This window comes from Silurus aristotelis, assembly GCF_946808225.1.
Source record: "Silurus aristotelis genome assembly, chromosome: 18".
In the NCBI taxonomy this organism is placed as follows: domain Eukaryota; kingdom Metazoa; phylum Chordata; class Actinopteri; order Siluriformes; family Siluridae; genus Silurus; species Silurus aristotelis.
In genome coordinates this window covers 21,634,317-21,653,524 of record NC_139591.1, presented here as the reverse complement: position 1 = coordinate 21,653,524, position 19,208 = coordinate 21,634,317, and the positions used below count along the sequence as shown (strand labels likewise).

Below are 19,208 nucleotides of genomic sequence, written 5' to 3'. Positions count from 1 at the left end.
ACAATTCAAACATATTTCAAACCGATTATCATGCGTGTTAAAGTACAAAACATTTTTCTGCTGCCAGCTGATTTTGTTTTTACCATGTTAGTATTCCTGGTTACCTGGCAACAATTCAGCATGTCAATATACAGTGCATTTACCTTCTAGTGAGAACATTTTTTAAACTCTTTGCCAGGGTGGAGTTACAATGCAGATCAGGCTACATCAAGGTGTTTCAGCTCATTATGAAACACCCACGATCGTGTGGAATGCGGTGTGACGCTTGCAGAGGATACAAAACACTGGGCTGAAATGCTCAGTACTAGTGTTTCAATAGGACTTAACTGGGTACAAGTCACAAGTCAATTTCAGACGATCAAATCTAAGTGCACAGAACAGACGTTGAGGTGAGTTGCTTATACATTACATTATTTTGGTATCTAACATAGCCAGATATTTTAATAAGCATTATTTGGTTTTAGTATTTGTTGAATTTACATTTGCATTTTCTTTTCATTGGACAGTGGAAGGGCCGATACATTTTTGCAAGCTGAAGGATGACCGCTGCCAAGTAAGTCAATGAGAATTGTGCCAAATCAATGTATTCTTTCCATCAACGATGCATAATATCTAGAGCTTTTGATTCATCAGTTTAGACATGTTAAGACGGGTGAAGCACTGTCTGCATGTCTGGAGTTATTACCTTCAGGCACCTGGCAACTAAATAGTTCGAGGTTGTTGGGAATTGTTTAAAAGGACACTTTATCTGCAATAATTGACATAACGTTACAACGTAACTGAAAAAAGAAATGAAAGCCAAATTGACAAAGAATAGTTTTATATGCAGCGAAGGAAATATATTTTTGAGAAAAGGCTCCCTGATTATGGGCGCAATTTTTCAAAAGAGTTTTTCGCTGATTTAGCATTTTTTGTATTGAATTGAAAACATCATTGATTGAATTAAAAGCACCTGTGAAATTCTTTTTATTTTGGTAAAAATTAATTAATGCATCGTCTTTTTTTTTTGGTGAGGGCATGCACACTTCTCTACTCGACCTTTACATGTATGCTAATCAAAGAATTATAGCCACTCCCTTCTTTGTTATGCAATTGCTCTAATATAATTTTCTTTTCTCCCCCAATCAGAGCCATGCCAGTGAACCTGACCATGCATATGTACCTAAATCACCATCCAAGAGTGGAACAACTTTTGTCCACACTTAAATCCCACCGAGCTCTTTCTAAGCCTAGCGTTTACGATTCTCTGCGATCCAGAGCTGCTAGATCTCCCCAGATTCCTCCTTCTCCTGTGAGCGTCCTGAAGTGTACAAGCCCTTGTGGGACTCTAAAGAAGAAGAAACGAGTTGTATTCGCAGATGATAAAGGACTGTCCCTTACTGCAATCCGGATCTTCAATACCGATCCCCCGGCATCCGATGTGGGGGAGCCTGTCAAGGAACCTCCATCTGTGCAGAGCAGAAAGCGTCTCCGTTTGGGGTTCGCTCAGCCATCTGCTGATTTACCATCATTCCATGAAAGAATGAAAAAATCTCTAGTTTGTCTGGAGAGTTGCAGCTTGATGTATGGAACGCTGTTTGGAAAGGTCAGGGTGTGCAACTTCAATTCGGAGAAAGCTGTGAATATTCGCATTACATACGACTCATGGAGGAGCCACCAGGACATCCCATGTACCCTGATCCAACAGGATACTAAGAACTCCGAGACAGAACTGTTTTTCTTCAATGTTCCTGTTTCTTCCAGTCCCAGTGTTCAGGATCGCCTGGAGTTCTGCGTGACGTTCCGTCCTGGATCTAGCAACATGCTTCTGTGGGACAATAACGGTGGACAAAATTATCAAATCCTAGTGGAGGATGTGAACTCAGAAGAAGCATCCTCATCTGAGAAAATACTCATAACGCCACAGAACTTTCAAAGCCCCAAATCATTGCAAACTAGAAATGGACCAGCTTTGTATAAGTCGAAAAGTTTTAGCTCATTCATGTACCCCATGGACATGATGAAGACCTTGGGTAGGCAAGAAAATATTATCCCAAAGATTTAGTAATCTTCTGATTTGAATAATGCGGACAAATCGTTCTCGGATGAGTGGTGAGATTTTGTGTATATCGGTCCCTTGTCATTTTCAACATCATCAATTATGATGAAATTTTCCAACTTGTCAGTGAAAAGTCAGTGATGAGAGACTGAAACAGATGTTTCTCTGGAGCTTTGTGTACTTGGAAATCAGATGAGCATCTCTCCTGACACCAAACATTATCACTTGCTCATCAAAGTGAAGTAGATCTTCAGCATTAGCTACTGATCATTAGCCTCAGCTGTGAGGTGACTTATAACTGTTTGTTATTTATTTATCTCTATTTATTTAAAGTCATTTTATTTATACATATTTATTATGTCATGATTTTTGACTGCGAAATAAACCTGAATTCTGATAAAAACCTGACTTTGGGAGAAGAACTATTTATTTGATGCTAGCATTCCTCCAAAAAAACCCAAGAACTATAGCAAGAGCGTTTTTAAAATGTGCCTTTATTTTTGATGGAAAAAAAAAGTATTCAGCAGAAATCAAGATTTAAGGTTTTATTTGAATCGATTTTTCATTTGTTTGATTCCAGTCACAGAAATCCCCAGCAGGACTGTGAATAAATATCATTTATCCTTTTACTACTTTTACCATGTGCTCTATAGTTCCTTCCTTTAGCTTCCTACTAGATCGATAAGGATAATGTCTCTAAACTGTAATGGATGTCATCTGAAATACAGAAACTTTTCTACTTTCACAATCCAATTCAAAGTTTTACTTTTTCAAAGTACTTTTTTAAGTTTTTACACTTACACTTGAGTATTTAGCATCTAGAGTGACTCACACTGATCTCATTCATACAACTGAGCAGCTATGGGGTTAAGGGCCTTTCTCAAGGGCCCAGAAGTGGCAGCTTGGTGTGGCTGGTATTTAAACCCATGACCTTCAAACCACTAAGCTATCGCCAAGTAGAGGGTCTAAAGTAGAGGGCCAAAGATGGGCATCATTTTAGTAAATAAGACTGACAGAAAACAGGTGGAAATGAAGTTGTGCGAGGTGGTACCTCAGTGTATAAGATGTTGGTCTTCTGATCAGAAGGTCATGAATTCAAATCCCAGCACCACCAAGCCACCATCAAGCCACCAACTGCTGGGCCCTTGAGCAAGGCCCAACTGCTCAGTAGTATAAAAGATATAACTGTAAGTCTCTTTAAGACCGTCTGCCAAATTTCGTGAATGTAAAAGTTTGCAAAACCTTCGAGCAGCCTGTAGGTGGAGATGGGGCATTATTTTAGCGATGAAGTGTGGAAACTTTGCCATGCCCAAATAGTCAAACTTTTCCAGTTATATTAGAAATCTGATATTTCCTCGTAAGCAGGATATGATGGGCCGGAAGCTCCCGGGGGTTGTGTGGGGGTTAAGTTTGACATCACGGTTATAATAACGTGCTATAATATTTCATAATATTTAATATTGACATCACTATACACTATATGGCTAATAGTTTGTAGAGTACAGGTTTGGGTCTCCAAGTTTGAATGACGTCCTATACAATTGTATGCCCCCAAATTTGGTCAACATTTACCAAAGAACCACATATAGTTGGAAAAATTAGGCATCTTAATACTTTTTTCTAGTCTACTCACAGTGTACTGCAGCGAATAGTTTGAATTATACATTATTATGTGGACCAACATGAAGTATAGAAAATTTCACAACATTTAATCTAATTTATAGTGTCCAATACGTCTTTTAGATGTCGACATTTACGCATTCTTATGATACATAATTTTTTTTAGCTGTAGAAATCTTTTTTATCTCTTTACACTGTAACTTAGTTAAAGCATATTACATATGTTTACAATATATATCTTGATATATGAATTTTCTCAAAGCAGTTCACCTACATGACCTATTCTGATCTCTTGTACAGGGAGGAGTCACAGCGTAGTGTGGAACGTTCCTGGAGGCGTTACAGCTTGTCGAGTAACACCCATAAAACTGTGGCGTAGTGAGAGTTTCTTTCAGATCAAACAAAGCAGCGTTAGACGGCTCGTGTATTCGTCTTTTTGCGTAGGACTGACAGGGTAAAAACACGTACAGAAGACTGTATTGTGGCCAAAGCAAAGTAAAAGCATTAGGTAAGGTCTTTCTTATTGTTGCAGTTGGTTGTTTTCTTTAGAACTGCAATGTGTTGTTAATTTTTTTCTGCACCACCATGAAATTTACCTATGGATTTTTCTTTTCAGTGCACCTCCATTGAGAAGACAATCATTTTCCACTTGGAGAAATGAATGCTGCCAAGTAAGTATTTTTAGCATGAATTTTGTTCATTCACTATAGAGGTGTCTGTTTACTGTTTCTGGCATCCCTGGTTCAGCTCTTTAGGAACACTTTGTACTTACAGTAATATCAGACATGCGAAAACTTGTTGAAACAAGGGTAACACTCGCCATGGCGCTTTTACTCTTCGGTGCTTGGCAACTAGAACAGCTGCTAGAATTGACAATGTTGAGCAGAATAGTTTACATTAGTCATGGTTTATAAAGCAGAAAAAAACTCGTACTAACAATTTTAAGAATATAAAAGAGCTTTGAAGGGAATAGGTATATGGTAGAATACAGTAAATATATATATACAGTATATTTTACTGTACTATATATTAATATATAGTGTACTGACAGCAGTTTATAAGGTTCAAGGTTCAAAGAATTGTAGCTACTCCTCCTTTCAGTGTGAGATTGCTCTAATGTCTGTATTTTTCTCTCCAATCAGAGTCATGCCAGTGGACCTGGCCATGCATATGTGCCTGAATCGCCATCCTCCAGTTGGACAACTTTTGGGAATGTCTACACATAGATCCCATCGAGCTCTTATTCGATCGAACACCTGCGATTCTTCCCGATCCAAAGCTTCTCGATCTCCACAGTTTTCTTCCTCTCCTGTAAGTGCCTTAAACTATATGAGCTCTTGTGGGATTCTCAAGAAGAAGAAACAAGTGGTATTCGCAGATGCTAAAGGACTGGAGCTTACTGCAGTCCGGATCTTCAATTCTGATCCCCAGATATCCGATGTGGAGGAGCGTTCTCCTGCAAGTGTAAAGACTGAGTCACCTGCACAGAGCCGAAAGCTTTGTCTCCGGTTGGGCTTCCCTCAGCCATATGCCGATTTACCATCCTTCCTTGAAAGTCTGGAAAAATCTCAGGTGCGTCTGGAGAGTTGCAGCTTGGGAAGCGGATCGCTATTCGGAAAAGTGCGGGTGTGCAACATCAGTCCTGAGAAAGCTGTACATATTCGCATCACATATGACTCATGGAGGAGCCACCAGGACATCCAGTGTACCCCTGTCCAACAGAACAAAAGCTCCGAAACAGAACTGTTTGTCTTTAACATTCCTCTTTTGTCCTGTCCAAATGTACAGGATCGTCTGGAGTTTTGTGTGACATTCCGTCCTGGGTCTAGCAACATGCTTCTGTGGGACAGCAACAATGGACGGAACTATCGAATCCTAGTAGAGGATTCGAATTCAGAACAAGTGCACTTGCCTGAGAAAAAACCCTTGAAGGCAAAAAATTCTCAAATACCACAATCACTACCCCATAGAAATGTTCCAGTTTTGCAAAGGATGAGAAGTCTTAGCTAAACTAGCACATGTGGTGGTTTCTGTGTATGTTGGTTCCTTGTAATTTTCATCCATGTTTGATGTATTTTGCTAAAATAGAATCTAAAGATGAAAAGACAGACAGACAGACAGACAGACAGACAGACAGACAGACAGACAGACAGACAGACAGACACAGTCATGCATGAGCATGTTCTGTCCTCGTGAGTAAGTGTTGAGTCATTGTGGTGAGACAGTGAGATGGATTTTCAGTCCTAAGCACTCTATTCCTGTAGCTCAGATAAATTGTTAGCACTTTATCAAAGTTAGTCTATTTCAAGCTGTGAGAGACTTTTACTTCCTGTGAGCTCATTGCACTAAGACAGATCATGGATGTACCTGCAGATATGAACTGGCTAGTGTCATTTATGTCATTTAACAGTTTGAAAATCTTGTAAATGTATATTCATTGATAATTTTTTAAGATTGTTAAATAAACATTCAGATACAAACACAGTTTTGTGAGAATGTCTTCGTTTTTGTCTTTGCATTCATCCGTAGACAACAAGAAATATTATGGGATGGGTTGTAAGAACCTGCCTTTAACGCTGCTAGAAAAGCCTGGAGGCTTTCAAATTTCCAAATCAGCTTCCTAGTGGAGCTACAGTTGTAGCTCAGTGGTTAAGGCATCAGACTTTGGATCAGTTCAAATCCCACCACCACCAAGCTGACACTGCTGGGCCCATGAGCAAGTCCCTTAATCCTCCCTGCTCAGTTGTAAGTGGGTGTCCGCCAAATGCCATAAATGATAATGTATCATATCAACTAAAATATTGGGAGACTTGACTTTTCCATCTATGTTTTACTTATAAAGAGTGACTTACGTTTATCGCACCATAAAACTGAGCAGCTATGGGGTTGAGGGCCTTGCTCAAGAACCCAGGAGTCGGAGGCACACAATTGTAGAGGTGTCTTTGAATGGAGACCCAAAGCTCTTCCAGCATGACTGAGTGACCACTAATCTCATACAAAATCTAGTGAAACATCTTCCAAAAAAGTGGAGGGTAATGATAACAGTAAATGAGGACTAAATGTGGAATGGGATGTTCTTAAGGCACATACTAATCTAATATTCGGGCAAATTTTTGCCTTTATTGTGTATCTAAAATAAAATGCTACATTTAATCGCCTAATATCCATAAATATAACACATTCATTCATTCATTCATTCTCTCCCGCTTATCCGTAATTCGGGTCGCGGGGGCAGCAGTCTAAGCAGGCCCCCGCCTCCGACTGCTGCCCAATTCTCACAGCACCGTCCCTTACGGTCCCTCCTGCAGGTGGTGAGCCAACGGGAAGTATAACACATTTTCGTGTTATATAATTCATCTTTTAGGGAATAATTTTTACATGTTTCACAGAAAGGATTCCCTGAAACACCTGAAAGCTAAGGACCTTCTAAAAAGGTTTATAACAACTGACAATAACCCATATGGATTATGGAACCTATATGGATTAGATTTTTTTAATCACTGTTTTTTAACTTGAATAGCAACATGGAACAGAAAATTAACCCTTTAAACAGAGCTGTTTGTCTATAATGTCCTGATGTTGTCTTTCCCTAATGTTCAGGGAGTCTGGAATCCTGGGTGTCATTCAGTCCTGGATCTGGCAACACATTTCAGTGGGACAGCAACAGTGGATGAAACTATTGAATAAGAAAAACTAAAATTCAGAAGAATAGCAGTTGATAGGGGGAAAAACATTGGCGCTCCTAAACCGTAATAGACGGCCAATGCTACCTATGAAAAATGGTCCATCTTTCTATAAGGCTTAGATCCCTCATTTCTTCTGAGATTAGCATTAAAACCCTGAGTAGTCCAAAGAACAGGAATTCAGCAACCACATTTTACCAGTGCTAACTACTAAAGCTAGTATGCATTGGTGGTTTGCTTTTTGTATATTGCCCCATTCTCATTTCCATCATCCATGTTCAATGAATTCTGCTTAGATAGGATCTAAAAGGGAGAAAAAAACATCCAGACATCCAGACAGCCTGCAGATGTTAGTTCTGCCTGCTTCATTTTCCCTGTGTGAGTCAGTCAGTGAGAGACTGAGACAGATGTATGTCTCTCTCGAGCTTCGTGCACCTGTATATCAGAGAACCATCTGTTTAGGTACCAAACATCAACATTAAGATTAGCCAATTACAAGCTGTGAGGGTCTTTGGCTTGCTGTGAGCTGGGTGTACTGAGGCAGATCATTACTGCAGCTGCAGGTGTGAAATGACCTGTGAGGATATTCACCGGTCTGAATGTTTTATATGTACATTCATTCATAAAATTTTTATTTTTTTTTTATTTCAAGCTGGTAATTATGCAATTATTATGCCTTTAATTAGCTAAAGAAGCCTTAAGAAATCATTGAAGAATTCTTGAGCATAGGATCCTATCCATATATCACCGTTTGTTCAAGTCACATGCATGTATCGTTAAATGATTCCGGATTTTATGAGATCCACACTGGAAATTTATATATATTAAGGAAAACAACACAATAATGTCGTGTCTGAATAATAAAGTGACTCAATCTTTGTGGCCGACTTTATATAATACCTCATATTAATCAGCCTTCAGGATCGCACATCGATTTGCTTGCTTTCCTGCTAAAAACAACTTCGAAAATAGGCAATGTGTAGACTATTGTTTAAAAAGAAATATGACTCATACCAAGTTTTCTAGCAGTGCGGAAAGTAGATATACGGTGATAAGCACCTAAATATAGCAAATATTATCACTTCAGAATATTTTAACCAGACAAAGAGGCACTATCTATCTAAGAGACGGTTTACAAAATGTGTCAATTCAGAAAAGATAAAAAAATAATAATAATAAAAAGCACTGCAAATCACCAAGTCTACTGTTAAACCAATGACATCTCAATTGTAAGATTTTGTACAATTATATTTATTAATATATAGATATAGCTATAGATATAGATAGATTGAGCTAGTTGTTTGCTCTCTGTTGTGTCTGGCATGGTGAGGACACAATAAAAGCTGAAGATCCCCAAGCTTTTCACTGTATAGAGGTACAATTCTTAAATATAGAGTCCTATACTGTATTGGAAAACATTGCTTCTTGTTTTAAAATTAGGATGATTTTGGGTGTCAATGATTGAAATAAAGTTTCTCCAAACATTTCAGCTGATATACTTTTCCATGCCTCTTGTAAAAAAGGTGTTCTTCACTATTTGAAGATCTTTTTGACTTTGTGATCAAGTTCAACCCAGAGCAGTTCAATAGGATTTAGGTGCAGTGACTTGGCAGGCCATTTCATGATAGATAGCACACCAGATGAACGTTTGCTCTCTAAATAATGCTTACAGAGCTTGGATGTAAGTTTGACTGTGGAGGTGAGGCAGTTCATTAATATCTTCTCTGTTGTTTGCCCTCAAATTTAGACTCCACAGAATGTTCTTCAAGTCATTTACTGTCCAATTCTTTTGTTTTTGCATTTTTACATAGATTGTTTCATAGAAACAAAAGGAACATGCATGTTGTCTTATGCTGATGGGGTTTAAGCCAAACCTGAAGAACCACGAAAAAATATTCACAGTCTCAGTGGTTTAGCAAAAAAACAAACAGCATCAACTGAACAGGCAAATATAAACTGACCATCTGTTGAAACAGCCTCGGTCCAAAGCATTGTTTAACTAAGGGGGTATGTGTCTAAATGAGATTGCCATTTTTTCTCAGCAGAACATCTCCCAGAGCTCCAACCTCTCTCCATTAGGTTGCCTTCTTCTCTTAGTCCATCCTGTTGCCATTTCTTCCCCAGATAAGCATCACTCATCACTCATAGTATTAAAGAATTCACTATTCGTTATCATCTTCAATTTTAAAATGTCATACTATAAACTGGTCATTTAAATTCACAGTGGCAATCAAATTGGGGCTGATGAAGCTCCAAGATTTTGTGATGTTCTAGAAAAACAAACACAATAATGTGGTGTCTGTGATTCTAAAGTGACTCGATCTCTGTAGCCAAGTTTATAAAATACCTCATTCTAATCAGCATTTGAGATCGCACATCGATTTCATTTGCTTTTCTGCTGAACGATTTCCAAAATAGGTAATGTGGGAACTATTTTTTAGAAACAAATATGACTCATACAATGTTTTCTAGCAGACTAGCAGAGCAGGAAGGAGATATAACGTATGTGATATCCACCAAATGTAGCAAGTAATTTTACATCAAAATCTTTTTAACAGACAAAGAGGCAGTTTTCAAAATGTATCTATTCAGAAGAGATTAAAAATCAAAACAATTATATATAAATTTTGTAAAATTATAAATAGCTAAAGATATAAATAGGTAACACTCCAGCCAACTGCTTGCTCTCTCTGGCATGGTGAATCACAACATTGTGTAGTACACAATGAAAGCTCAAGACTGTGAAGCTTTTCACTCTATTGAGGTCAAATTGAATATTTATAATTTAATTTATTAAAATATGCATATGTTAAAAAAGTATTTACTGTTTTAACAAAACAAGGTAAAAAGAATTAAACGGAAGAATTGGACAGTGAATGGCTGTAAGAAATTTGCATCCAGTTTGGACCTTTTTGGCTTTCAGAAGATTTTCTGTGAGACGTACAACAGTAAAGAAGATGTTAGCGGGCTGCTTCACCCCCACAGTCACACATGGAGATGGAAGCCTAATAGTTTGGGGTTGTTTTAAAGCAGGGAAGGTTGAAGACTTATTCAGGAAAGTGAATGGAATTCTGAAATGACATGGCTCCCATTCCATACTTCAGCACTATGCAATTCCGTCTGGACTGCGGCTCATTGCAAACGACTTGGACATGACAAAAAAAACGAGACAACAGCTGAAGTGTAAGCCCAAGCTCTGCAAGTGTTATTTAGAGAGCAAATAGTCATCTGGAGTGATATCTTTTATGGAATGGCTTTCCTAGTCACGGCACCTAAATCCTATTTTGCTGCTTTGCCATGAACACAAAATCTCAGACTAGTAAAGAACATCTTGGTGGGTTTTACAAAAGGCATGGCAAAGTATTTCAGCTTAATGTGTGGAGAAACGAACTGTCTGAATGCCAATGTAAAATTCGTTGCATTGAAACAAAAAGAACATGCACGAAGCACCATGGTTGGTTTGGCTTTCTGGGAAAACCCCCAAAAAAATTCCCCTTGGACTGGGTTTTCTTGTAAGTGTTGTTCCTGGGTTGGTCTTTTCCCTTTGAGATCTAAATCTAATCACTGTAAGTCTACTTTGTGACAATGAATTATATTACTGGAGCTCACAGACATGTGAACTCAAAAGCAAGTCAAGCGTCAGAGTATGTTTCCTTAATTATATAAAAGCAATTCATTCATAAGCAGCATTTCTTTCCAACCATTTTACTGGTCCTGACTAGTGTGTGCATGTTCTCCAGCTGAAATATAAACATATCTTAGCCAGTATGTGGGTGTGGCGTTCACTCTGATGACTGATGTGTTGCTACCTGTCTGACTGTTGTTTACATTTCAGTGCAAAGGCTTTTTAATTGTTGTGTTGCTTGTCCTATTACCTCTACTGTTACAGGTATAAGCCTAGAATTTTGACCAAATATCATGTTTTTTCCACTAATATAGTTAGTGTTACAGTATGAGGATTTACTCTGACCAAACAAATCATTAAATGTCCAGATGTTCCACTTTATTCTGCTTAGCATGAATACCAGCTTTACACATCCTTAGCCTGAGGACAGTTCATTTATTGAAACATTCAGCTGAAATACTTTGCCTCTTCAGGAACATCTTGTAAAACTCACCAAAGGTGCTCTTCACTAGTTGGAGATTTCTTTCGTGTGATCCAGTTCATCCCAGAGCAGTTCATTAACACTCCAGACGACTGTTTGCTCTCTAAATAACGCTCAGACGTTCATTTCGACCTATCGTCTTTTTGTATTGAGAAGTCGGTTCCAATGAGTTGTATGGAATGGTTGCCATGTTCGTTCAGGATTCCTTTTACTTTCCAGAAGAAGTTTCCAACCTTTCCTACTCCAAACCCCAAACTTTTACTTTTATCTTTGACTGTGAGAGTGAGGGAGTCTGCTAACGTTTTTTTTTCCTGTTCTCTGTCTCAAATAAGTTCTATTGATAGAGATCAAATTTGGACTCATCTGTCCACAGAGTGCAAAAAAAACACAGACCAGCTTTAAAAACATTGTGACTTTTAACAATGTTTAGGTAGGTAGAACATGTCTAAGTAAAATCCCAGGTTTCTCAGCAGAACATCTCCCAGAGCATCAAACTCTCTTCATTAGATTGCCTTGTTCTTTTAATGCATCCTGGTGCTCACGCACCCAGGTACAAAAGAAATCATGGTTAATCAGACTACACCACTATCTTCCATTGCTCCATGTTTCTAGTTTTGAATCTTGTACCATTGTCGGAGACTGGAGTGGTGTACAGGAGTTAGCATGGTTACTCTGACTGCTCTGCATATATGAACCTCTACACACACATCAGTGAGACTTGAGCATCAATGACCTTGTCGCCAGCTTGTCAGCTGTTCTTTCTTGGACCATTTATAGTAGGTACTAACCCTTTCATTTCAGGAACATCTTGCAAGATTTGCTGTTTTGGAAAAGTTGGAACTCAGATCCTTACACTTGCCCATTTTTCCTGCTTCTAACACGTCAACTTTGAAAACGGACCGCTCAGTTTTTTCCTAATATATGTTATACCTTGACCTTTGCCATTGTAACAAGGCGATCAATCTTATTGACTTTGCTTGTCTGTTGCTGCTCACTGTATGTGCAATGAGAAGCTAGATGAATCTTCAATCTAGTTATTCAAATACACAGATCAAATTTAAGCTGATTAAGCTCCAAAATTTTGTGATATTGCCTATTAATCTTTATTTATAACTATAGATAAGTATAAATAATTAAACAACAAATAGGGCAATAAAGAATGTTAAACCTGATCTGTTTTGTGAGTGGACAGATCAGGAAACAAAAGAAATGCATGTTGAAAGAGCGTTACTTATTTACATTTGTGTTATTTTAACAGATGTCGTCCGTGATTTGTGCAACTGAGCAGTTGTGAGTTAAGGGCCTTGCGCAAGGGCCCAGGAGCAATAGCGTCGGTGGTCCTGGGATTTTAATTCTGATCAGTTGGTCTTAACCTCTGAGAGACCGCTTCCTCTGATACATTTACATTTACATTTGCGGCATTTAGCAGACGCCCTTATCTAGAGCAGAGTACAAAAGTGCTTTGAGTCTCTAGTAATGAATAAATCTACACTGGTACGCAAGATTACAAACTTGGTAAGATTTAAATTATCGCTTGAAGATAGTCAGGGACTCTGCTGTACGGACATCTAGGGGAAGTTCATTCCACCACCTCGGTGCCAGAACAGAGAAGAAGTGTAATTACCTCTCACCAGGTACCAATACATAGTTAGAAAATTATTAAATAAATGTGCTCAAAAGTCTGGATTTTATAGTTGTGGTTCATTTACAATTTTTGTAAAGACATAAAAGTTTTCGGACACTGTGGACCATAAGAAGGAAAAAGGCAGCTGGTGCTTTTAGAAAAGAAGCTTCCTCATACATTATGTGAGATTTCTTATCATTCTCAGTGTTTACATGATTCTTTGGTCTGATAACACTTGCAGAACTCTACATAGAAGTTTTTAGAAGAAGACAATGTTTTTGCAAAAATGGAACTTGGCAAATCTGGCTTTGATAAATCCAACAAAGGAAATATACATGCTTAAAAGTCTTGATGGTTAAGCAGTTCAGTTTTCTAAATACGTTCTAATTGGATAACTTCCCAGTTACAGGTTTCTACAAAAACAAAAAATCCTTTAACTTTAACTGAAAACTGATCATCTCCTGAAACAGGTTTGGGAACCAAATGTATAATTAAGCAATAATTTACATAATGTTCGCATTCTGCATGGGAATTCAGCATTTCCATTGGTGTATGGTTTATTTTTCATAGCAGGCATGCCTGGCTCTGTCCTAACCCTCCTGCTTCAGGTTCAACCTTTTTTCCAAGAAGACTGTTACATAAGCTCTTACATAAGCTTTTTATACACATTTATTTCTGCAAAGTGTCAAAAAAACGTGAGGCAATTTGTATTTTCAAAGTGTCACTCCAATTTCAGAATTGAATCAAGGTCAAGGCAATAGAAACGTTTCATTCGAACTCACTGACATAGTTAAGAAAATCATGATTTTCTTTTTCCAAAATTGATTTGTTTTACTAACAAATCAAAATCTAACTGACAATTAATGGAAAACTTTTGCAATAAAGTCCGTAGCATTACGGGTAAGATGATCTTTTGTAATTTATGCACAGAGATGTCAAAAAAGCAGCTTTTCCAGACCACAGCACAGTCCAAGAGATATCCTGCTTTTAACTACCGTAAATCCACTTTGAAGGATCATGATGATGAGGTAAAAACACATGAACACCAGTAAAGTTTTGTAATTACCACTTGGAATGATGTATTTTTCCACATGCTGTGATTTTCCATGTTGGAAGCAAATTCAAATGCCATGGTAGTCTTGCATGTTGGCTGTAGTTGATGATCCAAAATTTTATTGGAGCTCCTTTTAGACTTGTAGACAGGAAAAGTTGTTATTAGGAAAAGGCAACCTTTACAGAGAGAAATTACAGAGAAATTTATTGCAAATATGATTTTTGAATTCATAAATTTCTCCTTCTAAGTTTATTCCTAATAAGCATTTTAGAAGACAGTGGGGAGGGAAAAACCACCTGACACAATATGGGGACAAAACCATCCTCATCTTGGTGACACCAAATGTGTATTTATTATACCTGTATTTTCATCATCAATGAGGTTATTAACTTATAAACATGTACTGATGGACACTTGAGTGCAAAACTGTTTATGGCCACTGCAGCCCTAAACCAGTGTTTATATTAACTACAGTCCAAATCCTGGGTCTTCAGTGGAAACCTTTACAGTGACCTCATGGATTTTCCAGTTCTGTTTATTTGAAGCCATCAGCAGCAGTGAGTGGTTGATTGAAAAGAACTGTATCTAGAAGAAAAGGCATCAGGGTGGATCAATTCAATGGATGGATTAATGATTTAAGAAAGCTTAAATTTTCAAGAATCATTCAAGTCAATTCTAGAGATATAAAAAAAAAAAAAAAAAAGATCTTGGTAGAGAACAAAACCTTAAGAGATTTATGTTGCATTTATTTAGTGTAAATTTTACCTTTTTTTTTTTCTCTAAACATTTTGCTTCTGACTGTTAATGTGTTGATTTATGTATTAGTGCTGGATCAAACCCAAACCATGATACAGCTTCAAGGATGTTTTATTTTGCAACCTAGTTACAGGAATAATTTGGGTTGTGTTAAGTGCTTTTAAGGTATTGGAGGTTGAGGATAATTGGATCTATCTTTGTGCGGTTGAACCTAAACCTTCTGGGTAAAAAAGAACAGATTATTAGATTATTACCATTTTGGTAATTCCAGTAATCTCTTTTTGGGTTTTTCAACAGTAAAAGTTTTTTCTCAGTTGCTTTGGATTGTTTCTCAAATCTGAAATAAAATTCCCAAAACTACGTGTTGAACCTCCACATCATGTCATTGCTTGTGCACATCACAAAAGCAGTTTCTTGTTTGAACAAATTTTAAATGCTTACAGTTTTTCTCAGTTGTTTTGGAGCATTTCTCCAATCATCCTTGATATTTGCAAACCAATGCATTTTTGTACAAACATCACAAAACATTGGATTTCTTTGCAAAAGCCTGAACTTTTCTCAAAACGTTTTGTGTCAATAAACATGGCATTCCCTTTGTCATTGTTCAAAAAACAGGATTGTCAAAATGTTTTCAGTATGATGGCACACAGTTTCAGCATTTCTTGGTATAAACGACGGTTTGACTGAAAATCTATGACTGAAAATTATTTAATTGTATATTTGATTTATATTGATTGTAAGAGACCAGACAGGAGTCACACTTTTACTGTACTGTATTAGTGTCTGTTCGTTTCTTGGTTTTTAATCCATTTTAATAAACTGTAATTCTTTGTTTTGCTCTTTTGCCAAATAAAAGTTCACAAGATTCACCTTTGACCTGTTTTAGAGAACTGGTTGATCGTTGGTTGATCTAATGTCGTTCACTCACCTTCATTAGTGACATTCAAGATTCATCTGCACAATTCATCAATTCAACACATTTACAAATTAAAAGTTTAGGAGAAACTTTAGATGACAAATTCTGACAACTGATTTAATCATTTTGCATTCAATGACCTACACAATGAACTGATGCTGAGATGTTTTTGGGGGTTAAAACTATTCAGGTGAAATCAGTATAATATATTTTGATCAACATGAAAATAAACAACTGATAATGTAGGAAACAGCAGCCACTTATACACAATCTATTAAATGAATGTACACAAGCATTCGCAATTTGGTCAAAGCAACAAGAAATGCTTTTACGATGACCACAAGTGACTAAATAATGTGGAGGAACAAGTAGTTTTGAGAATTTCTGATCTGAGAAATGATCCAAAGCAACTGAGAAAAACCTTTTTTTGTAAATGTGTCTCGAATTGATGAATTTTGCAGACGAACCTCGAATGTCACTAATGAAGGCGAATGTAAAACAGGTCAAAGGTGAATCTCTTGACCCTTCGATAGATGACGGAGCGAAACACAGAATTACAATTTCTGCAAAATGATGGACAACCAGGAAACAAACGAAAACACAAGTACAGTACAGTAAAAGTGTGAATCTTGTCTGGTCTCCTGCAATCAATATCCCACATACAGCCATTCGTGCTGTTGAAATTCATACAGAAGAAAATTCAGCGTACTTGTGTATTTTCAATCATTGTAATCCAAACCGAAGTTTACCTCAGGAAATGCTAAAAATGTGCATATTCACAACATGACTAAACATTTTGACGATCCTGTTTGTGAACATGGACAAAAGAACTTCTTATTCTGATGGCAATCAAATGTTTATTGACACAAGCACTTACTTTTGAGAGATGAACTAAAGATTTTAAGAAAAGAACAGGCTTTTTTATGTAATCCAATGTGTTCTGCTGTTTGTACAAATTGTTTTGAGGAATCCACTTACTGGTTTTGCAAATATGAAGAATGATGCAAGAAATAAGCTCTAAAGCAACTGAGAAAAACTCAGGAAGAAGGAATATGTGTGTAAATGTGTAATCTGTTCCACACACACAGGAGACTTGGTATACAAGTTCGCCTGGTGTAACACAGACAAGATTTGAGTAACACGTCCATGTGACTCTGTATTCGGGAGTGTCATGTATTCATGGATTCTTTTATGGTTGGGACGGAGACAAAGAACATTCCGTTCTCACAGTCCAGTAGTACCTATAGAGCTTTTTGCATGTTTGCGTAGTCTTGGATTTTTCGCTGAAATAATATCCATGTATTTTCGGTGCAAAATTGAATAGGTAAGTTGAGATAAGAGGTCACACATGTAACTAAGATGCTGCGCAAAATATTTACTAGCAAATGTCATTATTTCTGTCCATTTTAAATATGCTGTGAAATGCAATGTATGAAATATGATGATGTAAGTTATTATACTATATTAATATAATTACTCTTGGACCGTGGGATTCCTCTGACGCCCGGATTGCAATGTTTATTCTTTTTCGTACTTCTGCTCTTAGAGTCACGTCAGCTGTCTGCTACTTAGTACAAAAGGAATCAGGTGTGTTGTATCATATTGGATACATTTGAACAATCATAATGACAGTGTGTATTGATGTAATCTTGGCTCAGACACTGGTAAATGAGATGGATCGTTCCTGTAACTGAAAAGTACTAATCCCCTGCTTATATTCACCAAAGAAATTTCCCACACTGCAATTTTTACAGCTCAAAATAAGATTGAAATTAAATCCCTACGCAGGTCTATGAGTTCTGGATTCGGTGCTATGAACAGGACATCATTATTAGTTCTTACTCTGCTAATTGGCGTGAGAAGTTGAAAATAGCAAAATATGGTGGGCTGGACAATCAAGCCAGTTCTATATACTGTACAACAGATCCTCTAACTGAGCTTCAGAATCTCACAGTACATGTTGAAATCCATGTTTTCCTCAATGAACTGCAGCTCCCCAGTACCAGCAGCACTCATGCAGCCCCAGACCATGATACTACCACCACCATATTTAAATTTAAAAAAGAATATGTTCGACTCTAATGAAAGTAAGACTCCCTCTTTTTTTTTACATTTCTACTTGGGTAAGTCTATAAAGTCCTACTTAAAAAAAAGCAGTATTTATCTATGAAAGCTATGTGAATAATGGATGCAGTTGATTTATTTTTTTTAGTATTCCTTCTGCACACACACATACATATATATATATAGTTTACTTTAGTTACACTCTGAGAGAACCATTGACTTGGTTAAGGGCCTTGCTCAGGAGCCCAGAAGTAGCAGTTAGGTGGTCCTGAGACTTAAAATCACAACCTTCTGATCAGAAGGTTAACTGAGTACAAATTATCCAATAAACTACCACTTCCTCAGAACCATTACACCACACACTCTTACAAGAACCATGATAGTAACTCATGTTCTTGCCACAGCTTTATTTGATTTTGTTAACTGTATTTGAGCTATGGTTTTTATTTATTTGCAGTAAGCAGATCCTGGCCAGGGTTGCTGTGAGTCTAAAAATGTACCTGGGAATTTGTCTTGCTTTTTTTTTTGTTGACATAAAAACCAAAATATGAACCATATGAACCATAATACTTTTTTACACTCACCAGATTTCTGCCCAGTCTAAGTAGCACACTTACACATAATGTAATTCTGTACTTCTAGTCATCACATGCCCTGCTGTATTTTAATAAACCTTGTTACAACATGGGCGTGTCTAATGAAGATTCTAATGGGAAAAAAAATGCATCCATTAAAAGTTTAAAATAGTAAACCAATTAAAAGAGAGTGATTTTTTTATTTATTTTGAATTATTTAATTACAAATTATTTAAATACTTGAAATAATTGTATTTTCTCTACATTTTATCCAGAATATTTAAATAATAAAAAAATAATAATAATAATAATAAATAAATAACAAAAATAAAAATATTTTTTATATGCAGGGACCAGGATATCTTTATTCGTTTATTTATTTTTTATTTTATTTATTTTAATATTTAGGCAGCTGTGGAAAGAAAGTATGCTCTCAAAAATAAGCGTTAATTATTTCTTTTTAACAATTAACATGGCTTCGTAAGGAGCCCAAATTATTACTTTCAGGACTCCTTGTTGTTCTCTACGCTGAAGATTGTTCATGATTTTGGCTGTATGTTTGTAGTCCTTGTCCTCCATGATGATATTACATGATAGATAAGTATTCACCTGTATTTCTTAGCACTGAGGACACCATTAATCCTGACCAAATTTCCAAATCCATTTGCATGAATGCAGACTGACAAGGAAACCTCCACCATGCTTCACTGCTGCACTCATTAATGTATCCCTCTCCAGCCCTTCGGCAAACAACTTCCTGCTAGAGCTAAAT

The 19,208-nt window shown here is 37.0% G+C and overlaps 2 protein-coding genes across 2 annotated transcripts; both read left to right on the top strand.

Annotated features, from left to right (window-relative positions):
* Window positions 1-228: 228 nt before the first annotated feature.
* On the top strand, window positions 229-2,446 carry LOC310741013 (protein phosphatase 1 regulatory subunit 3C-B-like). The gene is made up of 3 exons (XM_083568298.1): window positions 229-389; window positions 507-553; window positions 1,129-2,446. Exons 2-3 carry the CDS (start codon window positions 540-542, stop codon window positions 2,042-2,044), a joined length of 930 nt encoding a protein of 309 aa, XP_083424424.1. The 5' UTR covers window positions 229-389; window positions 507-539; the 3' UTR covers window positions 2,045-2,446.
* Window positions 2,447-4,009: 1,563 nt separating this feature from the next.
* LOC310740977 (protein phosphatase 1 regulatory subunit 3C-B-like) lies at window positions 4,010-6,138 on the top strand. The gene is made up of 3 exons (XM_083568265.1): window positions 4,010-4,166; window positions 4,275-4,329; window positions 4,801-6,138. Exons 2-3 carry the CDS (start codon window positions 4,316-4,318, stop codon window positions 5,666-5,668), a joined length of 882 nt encoding a protein of 293 aa, XP_083424391.1. The 5' UTR covers window positions 4,010-4,166; window positions 4,275-4,315; the 3' UTR covers window positions 5,669-6,138.
* The last annotated feature ends 13,070 nt before the right edge of the window (window positions 6,139-19,208 follow it).